The sequence below is a fragment of the Synchiropus splendidus genome, chromosome 4 (assembly GCF_027744825.2).
Source record: "Synchiropus splendidus isolate RoL2022-P1 chromosome 4, RoL_Sspl_1.0, whole genome shotgun sequence".
NCBI classification, from domain to species: Eukaryota; Metazoa; Chordata; class Actinopteri; order Syngnathiformes; family Callionymidae; genus Synchiropus; species Synchiropus splendidus.
The window spans coordinates 14,255,928-14,278,910 of NC_071337.1; the positions used below are offsets into that span (position 1 = coordinate 14,255,928).

The 22,983-nt window shown below is 40.1% G+C and overlaps 1 protein-coding gene across 2 annotated transcripts; it reads left to right on the plus strand.

Annotated features, from left to right (window-relative positions):
- The first annotated feature begins 774 nt into the window (after nucleotides 1-774).
- On the plus strand, nucleotides 775-22,441 carry spire1a (spire-type actin nucleation factor 1a). Of its 2 annotated transcripts, XM_053863485.1 has the most exons (19): nucleotides 775-1,168; nucleotides 2,429-2,460; nucleotides 7,569-7,844; nucleotides 10,132-10,257; nucleotides 12,693-12,761; nucleotides 12,830-12,994; nucleotides 14,717-14,803; nucleotides 15,423-15,552; nucleotides 16,083-16,124; nucleotides 17,187-17,324; nucleotides 17,406-17,453; nucleotides 17,986-18,137; nucleotides 18,486-18,522; nucleotides 18,612-18,754; nucleotides 20,360-20,488; nucleotides 20,548-20,618; nucleotides 20,687-20,714; nucleotides 20,793-20,950; nucleotides 21,014-22,441. In XM_053863485.1, exons 1-19 carry the CDS (start codon nucleotides 874-876, stop codon nucleotides 21,276-21,278), a joined length of 2,391 nt encoding a protein of 796 aa, XP_053719460.1. In that variant the 5' UTR covers nucleotides 775-873; the 3' UTR covers nucleotides 21,279-22,441. The 2 variants fall into 2 exon arrangements, with proteins under 2 accessions (XP_053719460.1, XP_053719461.1); XM_053863486.1 differs by lacking the exon at nucleotides 16,083-16,124.
- Nucleotides 22,442-22,983: the final 542 nt, after the last annotated feature.

The window sequence follows — 22,983 nt, forward strand, 5'->3', positions numbered from 1 at the left end:
GAACAATTGACCCCTAGAAAATACTGTCATCAAGAGGTAGACAAACATTTCTTGTTTGTCATTTACATAATGTTTTGCAAAAAATATGTGAATTGTTATTTTTCCTTTTTTAAACATACAACACGCACACACCAAGAAACAGCATTAACAAAAATAATAATAAAAAAATAATACTATAAGGCAAACTTAAAAAAAATACATGTAACACAATCCTCACTCGCATATACACAAAACATTTGTGCAAATCCAGAAACGTCCTCAAAGAAAAAGGTTGTTAGTCAGACGGATTTACTTATCTATTATCATACTCATGTGTGGTTCCCAAAGTCGGGTTTTTCTGTTTTCATGAGCTTTTCTAGACTAATTTAAAAGTAATTTTTACCACAGTGTTAAGGTATCCATACATTTCCAGCACAGAGCGACAGCTCTCCTTACCTGAGGAAGTCTAAAGTCCAGCAAATTTGTTTACTTTTGTCCGAGTAGTAAGAAATGGATGCTGCTGTGTAACTGTCAGTGTCACCACGAGTTTATTATGGCTATTCTGGAAAAAAAAAACAACAACAACAACACAATTGTGGTTTACTATTTTAAAGTTGTTTAACAAACAATTAAATAAAGGAAACTTCAATTGTAATAGGTGAAGATGGAATAAAATTATGTTTAAAAGCAAGGACAGTTTTATTTCAATTGTATGAAAAAGGGAGAACGCTGGTGACGACAAACAGGGCGTGCGCTAGGACCACGCCGCTGGCCTGTAGCCGGAGTCTCCAGTCTGGCGCGTTGCTGTCAGTCACAGCAGGTAACACTGTTGAACGTCACATCCACATCCAGCTCTGCGCCTCGTTCGCTGGGTCTTCTTGTTAGTATGTGAGGATGTCCAAGCTCCAGGGGACTGACGGCGGCTTGACCTTGCCGAGGAGTCTCCGACAAGTGGCGGCCGACTTGGTCACCGGCGATGCGAACACCGAGCTTCGCGCGGCGGTCGAGGAGCTGAGCCTGGAGGAGATCCTGGGTCTGTTCAACCAGCCGTGTAACGAAGAGCAAGCCTGGGCCGTCTGCTACCAGAGCTGCGTGGCTCTGCTGCGGACCTCCAGGCGGATCGAGGGGCCGGAAGAGGTCCGAATCCGCCGAGATGGAACCGTGTACCTGCACTTCCAAGACAAGACTGGTGAGAGTCGAACGGGAATGCCGCTAGTAGATGCGCAGCAAAAACAAAAGCTGCTAGCAAACGTTGCCTCAACGATGACCATCGTCCCCTCGTACCGCCACAACAAGACGGTCTTTCAATTTCAGCCACTCTTTAATTTGTTGACAAACATCGGAATGGTGGTTCAAGTCTTCTCGCTGGACTGGTTTTTGAGGCGTTTCTCTCTCTCTAATGATGGTCACTCTCTTCCCATTTAGTCAACTGTTACTAAGATGTCAACATTGGCAACAGCTTTATATCATCTTTAAAAGTCAAGCTCCGACCACAAAACACGTTGTAGTGACTAAAAGTACACACAAACGGCAGACATGAAAGGTGATCTAGCAGTGGAGACTCTCAAATAACTCTAAAAATAATAACATTAAAAACGAAATATTTCCATCTAGATTTCCCCAAATGAGCTGCAGGAGGTTTCTTGGTTGGGTACATCTTTGCTTTGTTGGCTGAAACCTCCAACAGAAAAATTGGAAGTTAATGCCAAACAGTGTTACAAATTGAATTGCAAAAAGATACAATTACAATTTTTTGAACAAATCTATCTGTAGGAGTGGTGATAACGTGATGCCCAAATTCAGATAGAGTTGAAGTCTTTGTTTTGACTGGCATCACAGTTTGTTTTGACTGGCATCACAGGTGAAAAATGTGTGCTGTAGCTTTCAGTTCGCAAAAAACAAGATGTAAGGATAGATTCTTATGATTAGCATCTTTCTTTGAAGTGTCATTTAGCCGCAACGTTTTCACTCGTTTTTCAGTGACATGTCTACATTCCACTTGTGGTAAACTTTGGGGTCACAACTTTATCTTTTCAGTGTTGGGTACAAAAAGACATCAGTCAGTCCAGATATGATCTGCCATTTTTTTTCTAATCTCATGCTGAGCAAAGCAAAGGAAAGTCGCGGTTCGACATCTGGATTCCTTTCATTCTTAGTATTTTCAAAACAGGTTGAGAACTTTAAAAGGGTGTAATGCAACTACAATGTTGGACACACGGAATAGATTAAGTAATAATGTACAACATGCCTGCTTCTGTTTTAAATATAATGTGCTGCTAATTGTTTACTGGCACGTCACCTTTCTCTTTCACCTCTGGTTTGTTTTGTGTTTAAGTCACAGATTCCTCACTAGGTGTGTTCGCCTTCTTGTAAATCAGTGCTTGCACTTTTAAAAATGTTCTTGTGATGATGTGTCTATCTAATGTGTCTCTATGCTCTGCCATTACAGATGGATACAAGTCAACAGCAACCGTGTTAGAGGTGAGTTCCTCACCTCAACCCTCCTGAGAATTATTTTTTAAAGGAACTTCCCCCTCAACCAGAGCTTTAAGACTGGTTTTACTTGTTGGCTCGCAGTAATAATTTTTGATTTGACTTCTTTTTACTTCTAGAATTTCACTTCTTTCTTTTCCGTACGACTTTTACGTTGGTGACATGGCTGTCATTTAGTAATGACATCACAAAACTTTTCAGTCCAAACTACCACCAATCTATACTGAATGGAACAAGAAGCTTGCTATAAATGAGATTCACAGAATTAAAAACCTTCAATGCAGACTAGAGACTATGGCTTGCAAAATTGCGTACATTTTTCATATCAGGTTGTCGTGTCATTTAAAATGTAAATCAAATAAATCAATATTTTGTCAACTGAGAAGTGTGACCTAGATAGAGCCATCTTGGCCAGAACATGAATTATATTTGCTTATCGTGAAACGCTGCTGCTGCTGTGCATGACCTTTATACTGTACATCCTTAATAGATAGTTTCTTTATCGTCACACAAAAGGCAATATTTTGGAAAAGCTTTTCAACCTGCATTTAAAAAGGAGGAAATGAAAGAAGGAGAAGGATGTTCCTTTGGTATTTGTTTGTTAAACTACTACTTGTACTTCACACCTGCTCTTTGCCCCAAAACTCTTGGCTTCATGTGCTTCTGTTGTCGGCTAGTCACCCCCAATACTGTGCTCTCTTCATTCTGAAACTCTTTCTCCTCTTAAGCAGTTAAGTCACATGGTCATTTAATGGAAATTTTTCAGCGGTTGGACATCATTCATAAGCCGTCCTGACAGAAAAATGAAAGCCAAAGGCTTGATGTTGATGAATCAAACATTCTTTCAAAGAATTTCCTTTTGTCTTAAAATACGTATGAAATCCTATGTCTGATCGTGGCATGACAGATGATTGTACAACTAGAGGTATTTAAATGAAAATCTCTCCCGTGTTGTGATGACTGCATGTTGTTGAGCTATGATTCAACTAAAATTGGCTAAATCCAGTAGCGTTTTTGTAGTCAAGCTGAGAGCACTGGTTTCCACCTGCACATTGCTGGCCTCAGATGTCGATGCTATCAACACGTGTCATAAACAAGTCTTCCGTAGGTTGACACGAAGCTACAAATATCTCAGGACTCAGGCACGTTCTCATTCTCACTCTCCATCCCACACATACACAACTTAACCCCAAATTAAAACTGACAGAACACAGTCTGTTGCGTATCAAGCACAACATGGTTTAACACCAAAATGATAGAAATGTTTGTTTACACTGCAGCCAGGCATGCTATTAAATCTACATGCTCTTTTATAACTTAGACTTCTAGACAATCTAGCTTCCCAGTGCTGCCTGTATCATACTTACTATTGCACAGTATGTCAGCCATCTCAAACTGCTGTGGCTACTAAATGTTATTCCACTTGCAGCTTGTAACTTATATGCCACAAATGTCTATCTACCACAAATCTTTGTTAATGCTCTAGTAATGCCACGTCCCTCCTCACCATGCAACAGCAACTGTTTTTCTCCTGCCTTGTGCTGTCTCCTCAACTGTCATTTCTCTATTAAGTACGTTTTTTTTCGACCTGAAGTAAGTTCCCTGAGAAATACTGTTCTACACCATTACGCAGACCTGAATTTGTAGTTTACAAACCGAACAAAGTTGCTTGTTCGTGTGGAAAAACACAAATGTCTGTGTGACGTCTGAAGAGTCCATGCGCTCTCTCAAAGCGAATGTACTTCTGCATCACCTGGTCTTGTGTGGAGAGCTTACTCACTTGCTGTTGTCTTTCTCAAAACTGTGTGTGGAAGACATTCGGTCAGTGTTTGTTTGGCCTGAACAAGTCAAGTCAAACTGCTGGCAGGAGCCTGTTTATCATGTCTGTGCACACACTGACCACTCCTCCTGAGAGACCAGCATGTTCGTCTTGTGGTTCTTCATGGCATTGCAATGTTGATAGTGTTTTTGTGTGATCCCCAGTCAAATTCCCCAAACTTTCGAACCAATTTTTGGAATTGTGTTTTACTTTCAGTCACATTGAGATTTGATTTTCTGGCCTCCACCGTGACCGTGCCAAGAATGATGTTTGCGTGTTGTTAAAAGTATTTGGTTCGTCAGCCACATACCAATGGTGTATTTCCTCCTCTGGTTGTATTCTTGCTGCATGTGATCAAGCTCATAATAATTGCTTGGAAACTCACATTATTATCGGTGTGATGAGTCACTATTTTACATTCACTATCACGTCTGCAGTAGCTGCATTTGCATTGTCGTCAACCCTAACCCAACATACATTTTTATGCATTGCCAAAATGTTTATAAATAGCATATATCTTTAATAAAAGAGTAACATAGTTTAATAAACTGTCTTAATACTTCATTAATGAGATGGGTCACCACCAAAATCCATAGCACAGAGTTAACCTAGTTTTGGCTCTGTTAAAGATTAAGGTGAGATTAGAAGCAGAATCCTATTAGTTTGTCCAGTGAGCCAGGGCTCACATCTATGCTGTCCAACAGGCCAAGAATTAGCGCTGGAGCAAAAGTAAAGTTTGTATTTGGGTTTTTAGGTCAATTTCATACCCATAGAAATGACATCACCCGTTCGTATCGATCTTTGAGTTTTTTGTTTTTACGCTTAATGCTGACCAGTGTATTGACATCCTGATGGTGCTACATGTTGTACTGCAACTTCATTTTATGTCTATACAAATTTTTTTACCTGTGAACTGCTGATGCATAATGAGGTGGTCCCTCAGTTATCCAATGTAGTTGTGACATTTTCACCACTGAATATAAAGCTGATGCATCAGGGAAAGATGCAAAGAGGGAGTGTTCGCTGTGATCCACCCTGATGAGACTGCAGACCTGGGCGCTGTGCTGGTTAAATCTCGGCTTATGTAACTGCCCGTGACGTGGAGGCTCTGCATCACCAGTACAGCAAATGCATGAGGCTGATTCCTGTATGACCTGCACTGGCCAGTACTGAGTGCTTCATTTTTAGACTTCAACCCGCCTCCCAAACCAGAAAAAACATAGTGTGCTGTAGAGGAATCTTCCCTCTCTGGGACTTAAAGACGTAGCTGGACTTTTCCGAGCATGTGTGAGTCCATTCTCTTGGGTTAAACACAAGCCACTCTTTCTTTCCACATCTGTGTTAGTGGTTGAGTCACTGGAGCGTCCTCACCATGTCTGCCATTCTGGTGTTGTCGGTTCGGAAACCAATACAAAGTCAACACAGTGGCTTTAATTATATACTGTACGCCCTATTCTAGGCGTATATTACTTTATCATTTCTTTTCACTGATTGTAAATGAGTTCAGTCCACTAACATTATTATTTCTCTTTTTTGACCTGGAGAGCAGCTGTATTATTTTTGCAGATTCTCACTGCTTGAAGTAATACAGCAGGTCTGAAGAGAAAGGGGTGGTCACTCTTTCATTGTGTTACATTATTAGGCACTTTTTTTCTTGTACTTCTATGACTCATTTGGGCAAGAGTGACACGCCTGTTGGAAGGGAATGGTGCACCTATCAAATTTGATATACAGAAAGGTTAGAGTGGTACAGGGCCATCGATAATCCTGGTAAAAAGTGCAGTAGATTTCCTTGAACTGCACTTCCATTTCATAATCTTGCATTGTTGTGAGCAGGTGATCCTATTGTGACTTAGTCTAGCACCACCGGCCGCCTCTGACTGATGGATTATAAACTTGCATAATAAAACATCAAGGAATAGCATAGCCCTGGAGCTGGATTATCAGTGGCAAATTGAGGTGGAAGATAAATAAGAGAACTTTGATCCTCTCTTTCCCTACAAACATTATTGTAGATTATTTCTGACGCATCATGTGTGGAGAAAAGTGTGGATTTCTCCTTTTTATCGACTAAGTGGATGAATCGAGAGTCATGAGTAATATAGGGTTTAATTACAATAATTCATATGACAACTTTCTTTTCTTGGTAGAAAACAGAGGTCCAGTCCTATAATAGGAATTCTATAGGTTCTAATAGCTTTATTCTAGGGCTGCTACGACTCACTCGCTTTTCCAAAATATTGCCTCACTGACCACTACCACTACTATAATATATACCACTACTATACCACTACTATATATATATATATATATATATATATATATATATATATATATATATATATATATATATATATGCAGAGTCAACAGCATCATTGCCACTATACTTTGCTGAGCTTTGTTCCTAGTGTAATGACTGGTTTCACCCATATTATGTATTTGGACTCCTCCCTTCTTGAACAATGAATCGCTGTATCTATGTGGGAACATGGAGATCAGTTGTTACGATTGTCTTAATGATATTGACATTGAAAATTACCTGCTATTTTATAGTTGTTTTATTAAATTTGTCAGCTTTTACTTGCTGTTGATTATTGTTGTTTTTATATTAAGAAGGTCCCAGCGCAATAAATGCTGTGTTGTCATTTTTGAACACTGCCAGCAAATGACGGTGTTCGCATTTCACATGATATTTCAACCTTTCATAATGATAGATACATTTTGGAGAGTGTGGTGAAATTACATACACAATTTGCTCACGTCATAAATGGGGAGTTGGTGTCTTTTTACTTAACCCAAATTGAAAAATAATTGAGATGATGAATGGTGTATTGCAAAGACATTACACATTTTGTTGTAGTTGCCGTTGTTTATGTATGTATTAAGAATTCATCTGAAACATGATTAATAATGGGCAAATTATGAGCTGGTTTTATGTCTTGAATGATGTGTAAAATGTGCAAAAGTCTGGACTATTAAAATCGAGGAACTAAAATGCTGAAATATTTGCGCATGTCAGTACACGTCATGTATCCGAAGTTCTCTGAGTTGTGATGGTGGCTGGCCTGGATTTGAAGATTGTTCTCATAAAATAATTAAGTTGTTAATGATAATCCCAGCTGTTCAGAGCTAGATTGCTAGCACAGTGTGATTCCATCTGCGACGATGTCAGAGTTTGTAGCAAATGTAGTCCATTTGGAAAAGCAAAGTACCTTTTGTGTAACTTCTGAATAGGACTTCCATGTTATTTCATGCAGTCTTGTTTATACTGTTGCAGGTTATCGACTCCCTGGGTGTCATGATCTATAAGGCTCTGGACTACGGCCTCAGTGAAAATGAAGAACGTGAACTCAGTGCCCCGCTGGAACACTTGATCCAGTTGATGACCAACTCACAAGACAGTGAAAGTGACACCTTCCCTGATGAGGGTTATGAAGCTGTGGAGAAAGAGGATGAAGAAACTGAGGAGGAGGAGGAGGAGGATGCCTCTTTACCGTCCAACATCACACAAAAACCAATCAACAAGATTTCCAGCTTCAAAGACGTCATTGCGGTAGGTGTCTCACCTCACTTTGTTGTATGAAGATGCTTTGTGCACTGTGTTGTTGCCATCACTCTGATGAGAAAGAACAAGAACAATGAAGAATAATCAATATATTTATTATTATAAATACATGGAAATAATATTTTTCATGGTTGGTGGATCATTGTGACTGTCATTTATAACTAGCCTGCTGGCTGAAAAAGCGTGGTGACCCCTGCCATAGTGATATAGAAGTCTGTTATTGATGAGCATTTCCATGGTTGTGTCCATTCTTGTCATATTTCTAGTATGGCGCGTACCATGCTGCTGACCTTTTTAAAATATCTCTCATAAAAAACTAAAACCTCATCACATTTGATGTATTTTTGTTGTTAGTTTTCTTAACCACCTTCCCTGCTGTCACACAGTATGATAAACACTAGTGAGTATACACACTCTGCCTGCTGTCCCACATTTATCTTTTATCTCATAAACACTAACTAAGGTTGTATCTCTTCAAAATTGACTCCTCACCCTTTGCTTTTCCCATAGCTATTGATTTTCTTCATCACAAATGCATCAGTTACGGTGAGAAGTGTCAAAAACGCATTCAATGAAATGCTATTAGTGCTTATTAAACCATTTATTTTTCCTGACATTTCAACTATTCTGTGCTGTGCTCTTTACTGTGCCCGCCATTTTGAACTTCATCTGTGAAAGAAGTTGAAGTTCCATGCGATTGTGTTGGTCATGGTGCGGATTCTCAAGAAACCCTTGAGAATGTGACCTGTAATTGAAGTGAAATAGGCTCCATTCCTTTTCCGCATGGTACCAAATGATTCTATCAACCTGTTTCCTCGATCAGTTAATTTCCTCATAACTACTGTATCTCTCTATGCATTACCTTTTGGAGGCATTGATGTTGAAACTCGAGGAGCTGCGTTACGAATGCGAATCTCACCTGTGAGTTTTCCGTCATAGAAGAAGCCAGATGACAACAAGTGCTGAGTCAAACATTCCAGTGGCCGACCAAACCCTTTTAGGGATGGTTGAAATATGCAATTCGTCTGGTTTCCTCCTTTGTGTGAGTGGAGATAATTTGACAGCTAATCTGTTTCCCTGGCATCTTGTATCACTGTCAGAATCTCACCTGAATGTATGAGTGGCTTTTAAATGGTGTAGAAGAGCGTTGGAATAAGTTCCTCTTCAGCTCAACTTTTACTGGAGTCGTGTCTGATATTCGTTCTTCTAAATTATCTTGGTCAAATTTCTGGTGTTGAGTTCTCCTGTGTAGCGCAGGCTATCAAGAATAGGTGAGGTGTGCTGGTTGTTACACCTATTAATCTTTTGAATTATACACTGTAAGCGACTTGGAAATTTGTCAACAGTCACAAGACGGAATATGAGCGTGACTGGGATGGTATCCAGGCTAATGCTTTTATTTTCCTTGCATTGCCATTTCAAATGTTGCTCTATTTATTTATTTTTGGTCTGTTTTATTCAGTGTTATTTAACAGATTGTCAAAAAACAAGTTGCTTTTGGTGCATTATCCATTTGGTTTGTCAGAGTCGCTTAAAAATCAGCACCTGGTTTCAGCCAAGAAAATGGGGAGCTCAATAAGCGACACCCATCTACTTCTGCCTCATGGGACCTTAGTTAACAAAAGATATGGACAGGTTTTCTGATCTATCTTGAAATATGCTATAGATCTCACATATGAGGTCTGTGAATTTGAAAGATACATTCCATCAGAGCTTTAGTCTCCCAGCATCAAAAGTGACTTTAGGTTTTGTGTGATATGTAGTAGCAAACTACAATGCACGTCGCAGGCTCTTACTCGACCAACTGTGGAGCTGCTGAACAAGCTTTACAGTAAGTATTGAAAGATGTCTGCTAATGTTCACTATCTTCTACCTTTTGATGGTTAAGTACATCTAGCATCTGCCTTAGCGCCGGAACAGTCGGATTCTGCTGTGACATCATACATGCGACATTTGATTTGTCGTCCAAATAATGTGTTTTCTAAAGCAAATAAATCATAAATTACTCGACAAACGTAGTCACAACACACATCATTATTTATCATTTAAATTGAGGCACAGCATATGTCTGTGTGTGATCCAGAGCATGAGGCAAAGTGGAAAATAACTTTGATCTCCCCAAGGACTTCCATTAATTTTTTTCGATTTGGGGTTCCCGTAACAACCGGTGCATCTTTTGGAAAGAATACTCACAGTTCTGAACATGCTTTCACTGACGGATCACAATTGATTTTGTTCACAAGATATCGCTCACTATACATTTCACTCCCTACAGCTTTGTTCTTCCCACCTGATCAACCCATCAGACGCCTCCAACCACTACCAGGCCGTGTGCCGGGCTCTTTTCGCCGAGTCTCTGGAGCTACGCACTTTTTTGGAGAACATCTCAAGCGCTAAGGAGGTCAGTGTTGCTACACTGTTGATGGGTCAAGTCTGCTCATTCACACTTTGTGTTGTGAGTTGGATACATGAGGGAAAATATGACGCCGGCTGACTTTCGCAGCTTTAAAGGCGTCATATTATTGCACGTAACTAATTCAAGAGGAGCTAAATCCCACTAGTCCTAAATCCTGGTTGTTGAAGCCCTTGATTTGTTGCTATAAGTTATTTGATCTATGACTGTTAGTGGCCTAGATCATGTTTGTCACATCATCAGAATTTTGTATGTGTAAGAGGTACAGTAAAATGTGCTCAAATCCAATAGCACCAGCAATAAATAACTGTCATTATTAGTTGATGTATAATTCAAATCTGACAAACAGCAACAGTAAATCCCATCTACATATGGAAAGAGGATTAAACTGTAGATTCCAGAGTACAGTAAATGTTTGCTGTATAAACGTTTGGGAGCTGCTCTGATCAGGTTAGTGTCTGTCACATGCAACGCTTCTAATCTGAGCATACACCATTCCATGTGTACTGTAAAGCTACGGCAGCATGCTATAGATGTTTGCTTAATTTAATGCACAGAAGGGTGATTCACAAAACCCTGTTATGTAAAGTGCATTTATAGAATCTCCTGTAACCTTATTACTGCCATTTAAGGAGCTTTTGGTGAGGGCTGACCCACCATAGGAACAGCTTTGCACTCTGTGGCACGAAATATCTCTGGATAATTCCCAATGAGTCGCTGGGCACGTACCATAGCTGTTTGCAAATCATTACTTTTTGCTATTTTTTTTATAAAACCGTCTTTTATTGTTGTTTGGTTGTTGGAAGATGCAAACATTGATGTTGTCAAGGTTTGTTTGAAGGTTTTAATTATAGTTGTGTCACTAAAGGAAAGGAAAGTCCTGATCCTGTTGGTGGCGAGTGTCCAGCAGACAATGAAAGCAAAAGTTGTGGACCTCAGATCAGAGGCTGTTAGTTTTCTCTGGATTTGGACGACAATTTAATTAATTATTAATATTATTGTTATAAATAATAAATAAATAAAAATAAATAAAATGATTCTTAATTTGAAATTCACTAATGTTTTGGTGGTTTCACTTCATCGTTTTTGAGAAAATATCCTCTTTCATGTAGGAATTTTTGAAGGGTCATTTCCTTCTTGCTCGTTGATGGGTTCAGGGTAGTGAAGATTGGAGCCTGAAGTGACCTTTACAATCCCGGAGTCAGGAGGCAGTGTAAGGGATTGTTTTTCAAGTGTTTCTGTTATGTTTTTCCTTTTTCTAAAGTGAGAGGACATTTTTATTGTTGACAAGTATTAGAAATGAGGGCAGCTCCTGTTTCCATGTAGAAATGATTTTACTAGGTTTTGGATAAGGATATTTTCCCATTAAAATATTCACTGTTGTCTTATGGAGCTACGACACTGAACTTTTTATGCCGCTGTGGTGGCCTCTGTGTTCTTTGGCATCCTAGACAGAGACTGATAAAGTGGTTAAGAGATCTGACTGACCTCCTGGACTCTATGGAGGAAGTGACAGACAGATTCCGTCAGAGAGCATTCAAAGGCAACACCTTCCACCCTTCAGCTTCAGTGCAGAAAGGAGAAATTCTGCATGTCATGCCAGTCCATAGCAAACTGCAGTCTCTAATGGCGTCTGCTCCATCTGAACATTTGGAACTATACTTGCATGTTTTAAATAAACATTTCTATAATGTGTGAGTTTTTATTTATTTTTTAAATTTATTTTGCATTCTTCTTTATTTTCTCCTGCGCTGTACTGTTCCCCGAACTTAGCTTGAGTTTTTTTTTAAAGGATATAAGCTAAGGTAAGGTTATTAGTATCTTAAAATTATCCATAATTTTGAGGTACAAATTGAGCCATTAATATTTTAAGTGTAAAGCACTAAATGAGCTTTTCTAAAACACATTTTAAATTAGCAACTACTTGTGAGAGACAAAGCAAAGAAACAAAGACCTGCAATACCAACTAGGGTGTGGCGCAAAATAACCTTCATCTTTGAATGCGTCACCTACTTTTAAACTTTCAAACCATGGAAGTTTTATTGTGGCAAGTTACTCATTTCCAACGGTATCAAAGCCACATGCGTCTGCAGAGAATGATTTTTGAAAAATCGACTCTCCTCTCTGCTGAATTTGAAACTGCTTGTTCCTACATTTTATTTTGAAAACTAACCAGGAAGTGGTTGTTGAGACGTGCTAGGAATAAATCGAAGTTGCAATGATGAAGCTGAGTGGTGTTACAAAATGATGCGGTCACACATAGTTTTCAGTGATTCACCCTATTACGGACTCAATGAATCTGTGAGAAATGGTCATCATAAAGAGGTGCTTTGCAAACCTGTGATTCTGTATATGCAACATTCAGAAGCAGTATAAGCAGATTGTTGCGTTTTTAATCTCTGAAACTCCCATTTCTTGGACAGAACCTGCAGAAAATGGAGACTCAGGTGGACTCTGCTGAAAACCTCAATATGCTAAATAGTTCTGATTGGGTAAGATTCCCCGGTAGTTAAAAGCATTTCCTGTAAAGCAGCAGTTCTAACTCTTGGTTTCTTGTAAGGCGCTGTTCTGGGGCCAGGTGATGCGTGATCTCAGGAATGGAGTCAAATTAAGGAAAGTGAGCAGCCAGCATTACGCTCCTGAACCCATCGAATACCAGCTCACACCGTACGAGATGCTGATGGATGACATTCGCTCCAAACGTTACAAGCTGCGAAAAGTCATGGTGAGTCCACATTGCTTTATTGGGCATACTGTATAGGTAAAGCATCAAACAGTTTTAACCTACAGGAAGCAATGCAGTATTGATAAACAATAAAGACTGGCAGAATATGATGTAGATGATCACCATACGGTAGATCCAGTTGATCAAAACAGTTGCTCAATAAGAACCTGACACATGGGAAATATACCTAGGATGTTCATTTAAGATCATTGGTTCAGTATTTGCGACTTGGCATTGAGGCTAGTGAATTTAACAAAAAAAAAGCAGCTGTAACGACACGAACAAGACTGTGCAGAATGGGCTGAATGATTTGGGAAAAACATTGAATTGTGATTTATTTGAACAGTATTGCCATTGTTATTCAGCATGCATGTTTGGTGGGGTAAATTGGTTTGTATTATTATTAATATATTTTTACATTCTTTTTATATTTTTAGTGCGATATATAATCGCATAGCGGGACCAGCACAAATTCATGCAATTCAAAATAAAAATCCCCTTTTCCCTGTAAGCCAGGCCTTCATATTAAGATGAAATGAAATGAAATGAATTGATGCATACTCTATGAATAACATTTTGTAATGAATTATTGAACTGTATGAAGAAATCGCTGCAGAATTTTGACTTTAAGCCCTTTAAAAATTTATTTGAATTATAATTAATTTTGGAGAATTGAAGAAAAGGAACAAAGTACTGCAGCACTCCTGAAAAAAAGTGCTGAGGGCCATTCCCACCCCAAAACTCTGACACATGAAGTGTGGAAATATATTTTTTATCACTCTGAAAAAGGGACTTATTTACAGTTTGTATAATAATTTGGAGAATGCAATCTGAACTAATGATAATGTCTCCACATTATTTATAATATTTCTTCAGTATTGTCCTGGAAAAGTGTAAAATTTATTGTGAGTTCCGTCATTAATGACTTTCTGGAGATTTTTCCGTTAATGAACTGTGTCATGCCAATGTAACAATATAACATACTTATAGAGTCTATCGACCTTGTGAGGTTATGAGAGCGATGGTTACATTTCATTTCACTTCACTAAACGATGGGTTGATCCTAACCTCATGGGCATTTTAATGCAGCTCTCAAGCCTTGTAAGTGTGGACACCCCAGAGGCAGAGCATTGTATGTACCTTCCAAGACTGGTACTAAGTAGATTATTTGATAAAAAGTGTCTTCGGATGGCAGATCACACACCACAAGTTTCCATCAGGGAATGTTTGGACAGTCAACACAAGAATGCAAACACAATTGAAATGTGATACGAAGGACGCAGTGGTTGGTTTACGTCAACTATTTTGTAATTGCTGATAGGTACTGAAATGCCACACGATTGAAGTGCCCTCAAAATACCCTCAATAATAAGATCATTGTTGAATAGATCAGATGTTGCCGGTTGAGGTGTTTGTCGTCAGTACTCATACAAAGTTATTTTATGAAAGAAGGTGAAGGTGGAGAGTAGAGGCGACCAATTGGAGTGTCCACAGTTGAAGGTCCCGTCCACGGCCACATGATCAGGACAGGGACAGGCTTTCATAATAGTCACTACTTGATATAAAATCTCTGTTATTGTTGATGTTTCAATATGCTCCAATAACAGCAGCTGTTACGAGAAACAGAACAATAGTTAGATTGCACTAATCACTTTCTTTATGGTCATTTGTTCGGTGGAATTTAAATGGACTGCTTTGTCATTGTGTGACTCTTGATGACAGGTGAATGGAGATATTCCGCCCCGGTTAAGGAAAAGTGCTCATGAGATCATCCTGGAATTCATCAGGTCACGACCTCCGCTCAAACCTGTAAGTGCACTTCTTGCTCACGTTTGTATTCGAGCAGCATGATGACCAGAATCCTGCTACAACACTACTAATCACAAGTGGTATAAGCTTCTTGTTGGTTTGTGATGCGTTGCAATGGGTGGGGAGGTTCATGTTGATGAAAGGACTCACACCTAAAACCAAGGATTGATCTTCACCGGTGGATTTAAAGTCTGTCATGACCAAAAAGGATCTCCGCATGGGGAATAACACAGGTTCCTGTCTACAGTTGGGGATAGTCTCCTACTGAGATAAGATGAGGAGTGAGGTTAAGATGTGTAATATCACTGTTGAGTGGACACTTTGGAAACGGAACCAGGGATGGGTTGGTCTGGGAGGAGCCACTGGGCCGAACCAGAGGGAGGAATTACATACTCTTTGAAATTTTTAAAAACTAGAGGGGAGATGAAGTGATGAAAAGTGACATGTCATTGAGTAGTTTAAACAGGGCACAGAGTGCTCAGTCAATGCTCAGAGGTTCAGCTGTCAAGAGTCATTGGATCATCATCATTGATCATTCTAGTCTGTCCGGTGATGGGAGAAGAAAAAAGCCCCTGATATAGTTATTATAGTTGACATTGTTTGTGGTTCCTCCTGACAGGTATCAGCCCGCAAAATGAAACCTCAACCAGTGCGACCGCAGAGCCTCCATGAGCGCCTCCTGGAGGACATCAGAGCTGATCGGCAGCTCAGGCCCACGACGGCAGAGATGATCCGCCGTCACCGTTTGGGTAAGACTTAGAACTATTTACATATCAGTCTGTTCTAGTCGGGCTAGGTTTATCGTTTCACTGACAGGTGGGGCTGATAAACTGACATGGCCTCACACGAGGACAAAATCATTAACCAGAAATGAGTCATCCTGAATCCATCACGTTGACTTCACACTACGCTTCCTACATTGATCAAAGGTGTCATGGTGTTTGAACAGGAAGCGCTCTGCTGCGCGCTTAGTTTCTGTTTGCTTAAATGTTACAGTTGTAAAGACACATTTGACTTAAAAAATATTATACATACATATATATATATTATACATAATTTCACTCTTGTCTATTCTTAGATAGTCAGGCATTTGACAGTAATGTTTTCTGCGGTCACTTGGTCACGAAGTAACAAAGGCATTGTGCCTGCTAATAAGATGTCTGTCGCTTCACATAAAGAGGCCAATTACTTCAGATCTAGTCTTGTGTTTGTCAAGCTGTTTTAATTCATTGACTCCTTCCTTGTTTCCACTCTGCTTCCATATCAAACTATCTGCCAGTCATGCGACCTCTTAGCACGTCGCGCAGCTTTGACTCATCAGGTAAAGCTTTTTGCCTCACCTGTGAACCTGTGTTTCACTCCAGGTTATTTTTAGACACAGTGCAGCCTCTTTCCTGTTTGTTTACTGTGCACTGTGTTTTTTATCCCCTCCCTGTCACCAACCCTGCCTTGAGAAAGGACCAGAAATCCTTCTGTTATGGACTTGCCTGCATGAAATGTTTGAATGATGTGTGGCAGAGAAGAACATGCAGTGAAATTGAAGTATTTTAGGCTTATTTTGCTGAAAGAGGCTTACTTCCTCAAACTGTTGAGGGACAGTTTGAAATCCCCCCCTTAGACCCATGTAGTCTGGAGCAGGGAAATCCGTTTTAATCTAAAAAATAGAATGGAAGTCAAGCTAAAAGAATGCGTCAACACAATATTTCATTTGGGCCTCAAATGGTTAAAGACGATCTATGCAAAGTCAAGTCTAAAAGCATGAAGAAAGGTGTATGAAACTCTTTTTTAAATGTAGTTCTACCTTTTATTTAAAATAAAGTCTAGATTACACCATTCCTGGCGATACGGCATGTTTCAAATAATCCAGATTATCCCTGATGTGGTTAGCTGTGCATAGTTTGTACAGTATAATCTTTAATGTTATTATGTAAAATCATACTTGATCACTCTAATTGTTGTATTTGAAAAAGATTCTATCATTAACATAAATATTATTCACAGATATTGGTGAATCAGTGCTCCTAATCCTTGTGGAATCTGCTCCAGGGAGGGGTTGTCACCTGGGTTATAAAAGCTTTTGAGCAATGCGGTTGAGATTACTGATCCTCTCTTCTAATCTACTCCTGCAGCAGGGAATATGACGTAATCGCTGTGTGTCAGCAGTCTATTGGAAATGTTTAATAATGGATCAGTTGAATGGACTGCCGACAGTCACAGGACGACCCTCTGTACTGCAGTCCGCTCCCTACCTCACCCCTCTGTATTCTCACACAGACCCACAGCTGTGCCCCCATAACACATGATCCTGTCAGATCTGGTGCTTCACACATAAGATTTTCAAACCGAGGTCTGTTTGGAATGATGAATGTGCTGTCTCTGACAGGCGGTGGGAAGAGTTTCAGCTCGCAGCAGTTGTCCACCCAACCTCTGTTTCTTCTCGATCGTGTTCAAGAAGAGATCCGAGCAGGAAGCTGGAGGCTCAGGCCTGTCTCACCCACAGTAACCCGGAAAACCCGTTTGGGTAAGATGCGTCTTCTTTTTAGCATTTTTTGTAATGATAGGTCGCTCGAAACTCAGCACTGTGTTGTTGCTTCAATTGCAGGTGCTGGGAAAAGTATAAGTACTCCTCAGGATTTGTACCGCAGCTTAGGTAAATGTACTTAAATGCCTTCTGGGACGTATTCCTAACCACACCTTTTTAATACAGCTTGGTAATTGTGCTGTAAAAACATTTAAGGAACATGAAAAAGACTTTTCTTATTCAGTTGTCAGCTATTATCATATCAACATCATGTCATTCAAAATAATTAAATTAAAGGAAATAAAATTTGAGGATCCCTGTCGCCCTGACTTTATATTTTTTGCATTTACCATTTCACTGTGATAAGCTGTACACTAGTGACTACCTAGGTCTTTATATTTTTTCTCTTGGGTCGATCTTATTGAGGAGTTTCCTATTTATTTATCCCATTTATTATACTGCCGACCTTGAATGGCTCGTGGTGACGTTGGTAAGTTATTGATGGTGTAAGTAAAAGTTAGATTTATGTTCATCTTAATGTTTAAACAGACTTTGTTTTAAAGCATTGTGTCAATAGTATTTATCAGCATTCTTGGTTGTTGCTGTGCTGTTTGGGAGGACATGTTGTCCTCCTCCTGAGTCATTGCTTTGTTTCTGCCAGACGCCACAGATGCACCTATTAAGCTTCCCGTCAGCTCTCCGTCGGAAGGCGGCCCCTCAGGACCCCCAGAAAGTAGCGGGCAGCTGCTCGGCCAGAGACGAAAGTTGCTGAAGGCGCCCGCTCTCTCTGAAATGGAAAGCTTTGACTCAGATGTAAGTCTCTCTTAATGAAGTCGACAATTTCAACTGTGGAGATGAAGTCTATCCGTTAAGATGTGCAGAATGGAAGCAGGCCTGCTCTTGTTTACTTGCATATGAGGGTGATAATGCAGGATTATTTGTTGTCCCTCTCATTCCTCATGTTCTTAGCAACTATACAGTTAGAGAATCAAATTCAATGAAGATAATCCAGTTATCTGTCGAGGTCAAGAATTTAGCGAGTAAACACTTCTGTGGTTTTGGAGTGGTGTGTTTCCTCAACAGCGTCTGCCTCTCACGTGTATGACACAGCCACATCTGTTTGCGACGTGACACACTGAGGTTGTAATCGCTTGTTTGCAGGAGGATTTGTCGTGCAGCACTCCCGTCATAGCAAAGAGTGAGTTAGATATACCACAAATATTTTTCTTCTTGTGTCAAGAAACTCAGTGCTGTCAGTCTATATCACCTTTTTATTCTTTGTTTTAGCAGCCCCAAAGGTTCTTCCAGTGTTCTCCACCCCTCAACCAGATAAACGCCAGTCGCCGCAGAGGCGTCTGCCTTCAGAGCCGAGGAGCTATCGCACCGTTTCGTCATTTACTCCTCCATCAAGGCAGAACTCCAAGTCTCTGGTGCGTTCAGTGTCAGGGCTTTAAGTTTGTCTCTGCTTGTATGAGCAACATCTACTTCTTACTCAAGTCATGAGCACATGACTTGAGTAACTGGGTCGGTAGAAGCCCAGGACACAAACCTGATGGCAAAACATGCAGCCAGTGACTGTGGCCGCAGAGACAAAAGCGCAGCGTGTACAATCGACTGACTGAATATTTGTCTGCAGTGAGGTCATCTGCTCTGAGTCATTCTGAGCTGGGTCATATGAGTCCGGTGAGGATGATGGACTTAATTGGAACCACCAGACAGCATGCAGTTTAGAGGAAATTGCTTCATTCCCATCACTCACTGGTTTCACTCTGGTGCCAACCAGAAGTAACAAGTAACTGTAATTTATTTAAATGCTACTGCCTGCTTCCTTTTCCTCCAGTTTCCTTCCAAGATTATGTGACTTAAACAAATGTCCACCTTTTGGGGCTTCTAATGTTCATCACGTCATCTGCTTTATATAGTTGACGTCTCAAACTCCCAGTTTTCAGGAAGTATTTGGACATACTGATGTAAGAAATGTTGTGTCCGCTGGTAGGTCACGGACGCAACGTTCAATAAAAACCATACAATGTTTTGACGCCGACTAGCGATAGCATGGTGTAATTGCAGTGCGAAGTAGTCCGCTGCTTTAACCTAAAACAACAGTTATTACTTTAGCAACTGAAATCGAATTCATCCAGTCTGTTATTTACACATGAAATAAAAAAAAAAACTGTCAATTTAATATTTTTTTCATACAACCGGAAGGTGAAGTGAGGCACATACAGTGACATAATTAATAAAAACTAATTCCATAATTTCAATAATCGTAAAATAGGATTGGACCTGCTATCTTTAAATTAAATCCAACCATTGTAGCGGTCTTCAAAGGTCAGAGTCTGATAATACGCTTGATGTTTTCTGTGAGTTGTGTGGTCTGCACTTCCTGTTTGTCCTCTGAGCTGATGTCCCCTCTTGACATAATGGAGAACCTGATTCAGCCGTCTCGGGACTCCTGTTGACCAAGTGGTCTTATTGGATTAAGTCATGTGGGGGATGAGCATGATATCACGTTTGGAAAAAATGCTACTTCAGACGATAAACTACATCATCTGATTTCGCGTTATCACCTTCTATTTAACTCTTAATGGTTAAGATGAGATTGATTCGATAAGATTAACTTTTTCTAAACTGCCCACTTGTTAAAATTTGTATATGGCTACTTCAATTTAAACTTTGTGACAATGTGTCTTGTCGAACAGCAAGATCTTCGGAGTGTGTTTTTGGGGTGTGGTGTAGCTTTCTGTGTCACTTAGTCATAAATTGTGATTCATAGTTTTCACTGCGTTTGTTGTTGTGCACCTATTATGTCACAGTTTGTTTTACATAGTTGCATCTATTAGCTTTGCATTTTAGTGGACATGGTGAGCATCATATTGAGCTGAAGCTATATGCTATTGTTCCATTTGTTTTCATTAATTTCACATTACTTTTGTGCACCTTGCCTTGTTACATCGACCTGACCAGCCATGTCACCCTGCCTGGAATTTAGAGAGGTGAAAAGAATAAAAAGTTATGTTAAACGTTTCATGTAGGAGGAGTTCTGCTATCCATCCACGCTGACAGTGGAGGAGGTGATGCACATCAGACAGGTTCTGGTCAAGGCAGAGCTTGAGAGATATCAGCACTATGAGGACATCTACAAGTCCCTCAAGGAAGGAAAGGTAAAAAATATTGCGCTGTGTCAGCACATGTTATGGTGCCTAACAATGTCTTTCCACAGCTTTGCTTTTCGTGTCGGACAAAGCGCTTCTCCCTGTTTACCTGGTCGTACCCTTGTCAGTTCTGCAAAAGGTAACACAAGTCACTGTCCATCTTCCAAAGTAAGAACTTGTAGGTCTGAACGTTGTCCTCTGTTTCAGTCATGTCTGCTCCCAGTGCTGCAAGAAGGTAGGCACAGCACTTGGTGTAACCCCTGATTCAAACAGAGCTTGAACGCAACCTTACAGATGCTTTGATTTTCCTCAGATGAAGCTTCCGTCGAAGCCCTATTGCACATTGCCCTTCTACACTTTGGGTTCTCCCGAGCTGGCCAAAGAGGCGTGTCAGGCGGCGGAGATGAAGAGGCAGCCCTTCCAGCGGTCGACAGACGACAACAGGAACTCCATTCGAAGGAGTGTTCACAGGTATGGTGTGTTGACAATGTCATCTAGTTTGAACGTCCAAACACTTTACTTCTCTGACTTCAGGTTCACCAGACAAAGCACGGACAGTGAGGAAAGTCGCCCGGCGGTGGAACCCGAGCTGCCCAAGGAACTGACTATAGACTGGGTCTCCACGAATGTGTGTTTGGAATGTAAGAAGTTCATCACTGACATCATCTTCTCCAGCAAGAGGAACATGTGCGTGGCCACCAAAAGAGCCCGGATCACTCGCAAGTCTCACTCTTTCTACATGCCCTCGTCCAGCTCCATCAACTTCAGGCCTTCCGAGCAAACCATCAGCGAGGTCTGATTCTGACCCTGATATTTTTCATCCCTGAGCCCAGAGATGAAGTCCCCAAGCCTTGCTCTCAGGTTAAGAAGGCCCCCTGCTGGTCGTAAGGAAACTAGTTTCACATTTCCCTTCTTGATTCTAGAACTCAGGAAAAGAAACGCAGATTGTCTTCTGCCCAGATGCACTACAGAGCCCCCGCTAAGCTTTAGATCAAGAATCAGGGTGACCCATTTCACACCGCTGGCAAACACTGCACCCGACTAAACATTGTTTTCAAGTAACAAAATAAGCAGCTCATACTTGTGACTCTGATGGTTTAATGTCCCGACAGAGTCATAGGATAAGATATTCCAGAGTTCACAGGTTTTGAAAAATGGGCTTGTGAGTCTCTTGAGGTTTAACTTATCTTGTTCCTTCGTGGTTTCTATTGCCAGCAGTTGAAGAGTTGTGTCATGTGAAGGCCAAAACTACCCACGTTTCTAATGGGCCCAAATGCTAATCCAAGCATTCCAAACAAACCCTACACGTCCTCAGGAAGAAAACCAGTTTCAGCGACTGTGGGCAGTCTGGAAAGTTTTTGCTACGTTTTGTATTCATTTTTAAAGCAATATTTGATCATTTTGACCACTTACAGAATGTTGACAAAAGCAGTTCTCCCTGGAATGTTGCCATTTTGAACCGACAGAAATTGATACTAAACAAATGTATAGTTGTAAATGATTGTGAGAACTCCACTGCCACCTTAACCTTCACAAAATCTACACAAGTCGCATGATTTGCTTGAAGGCTCAGTCAGTCCAAGGCCAGTTTCACAAGCTCTAGTAATGCACACTGCTGGTGATTCTGAGCACTGGTGTGAACAATGCATTTTATTTCTCTTCCAGCAACAACTATGCCAAATGTAATATCAGCGATATGTTTCTTCATATGTGCCAGTTGCCAAAATGTAATATTTCGATTGTCTTTTTTGGAGTTACTTGTCTAATGGTTTTAAGTAATATATGTTTCACGTTGAAGACTTTGAATGTGTAAATATTGTGTATACATTCTTATTTAATTTGTGTTGTAAAGTAAAGCATTTCCTCTGGATTATAATTTTGTCCCGTTTGAATAGAAATGCTTATTTTAGATGCCTTTCATTTGGAATGTTCTGATTACATTGTGAGATTTTGAAATAAAGTCTTGATTCATACGTTGTGAAAACCTTTCATTTAAAAGTCTTTTAGTTTTTAAATCAACTGCACACAGAAGCAATTCCCACAATGGGTCAGTAGGAAGGTGACCTATGCTGGTCTCAATGGACGATAACAAGCAAACACATCTATAAAAAAGCCCTGTAAAAAAAAAAAAAGGAAGGAAACATTTTTTTTTTTTTATTAAATCATCATCTGTCACACACACATTTAACCCTTTTGTTAATAGATAAATCTCTAAAGAAGAAACAGACTGTGACAGCATGAGGCACATATTTCTAGAAATAAAATCCCTGCGGGCCACATCCATCCATCCAATCCATGATATTATAATATATAGGTCACAGTTAAACTGCGAACTTTGAAGCGACTGAGAGGTGGCTGACTGAAAATTATGTGTTAAGTCAATACTGTTTGATTGAAAAAAAAAGGTTTAATGCAGACAAGGTGAGTTGCTACAATGAGAAGGGGAGATGTTGCTTCACAAGCATTCACTAACACAGAAATGACTGCACAGCTGCATGTGACAT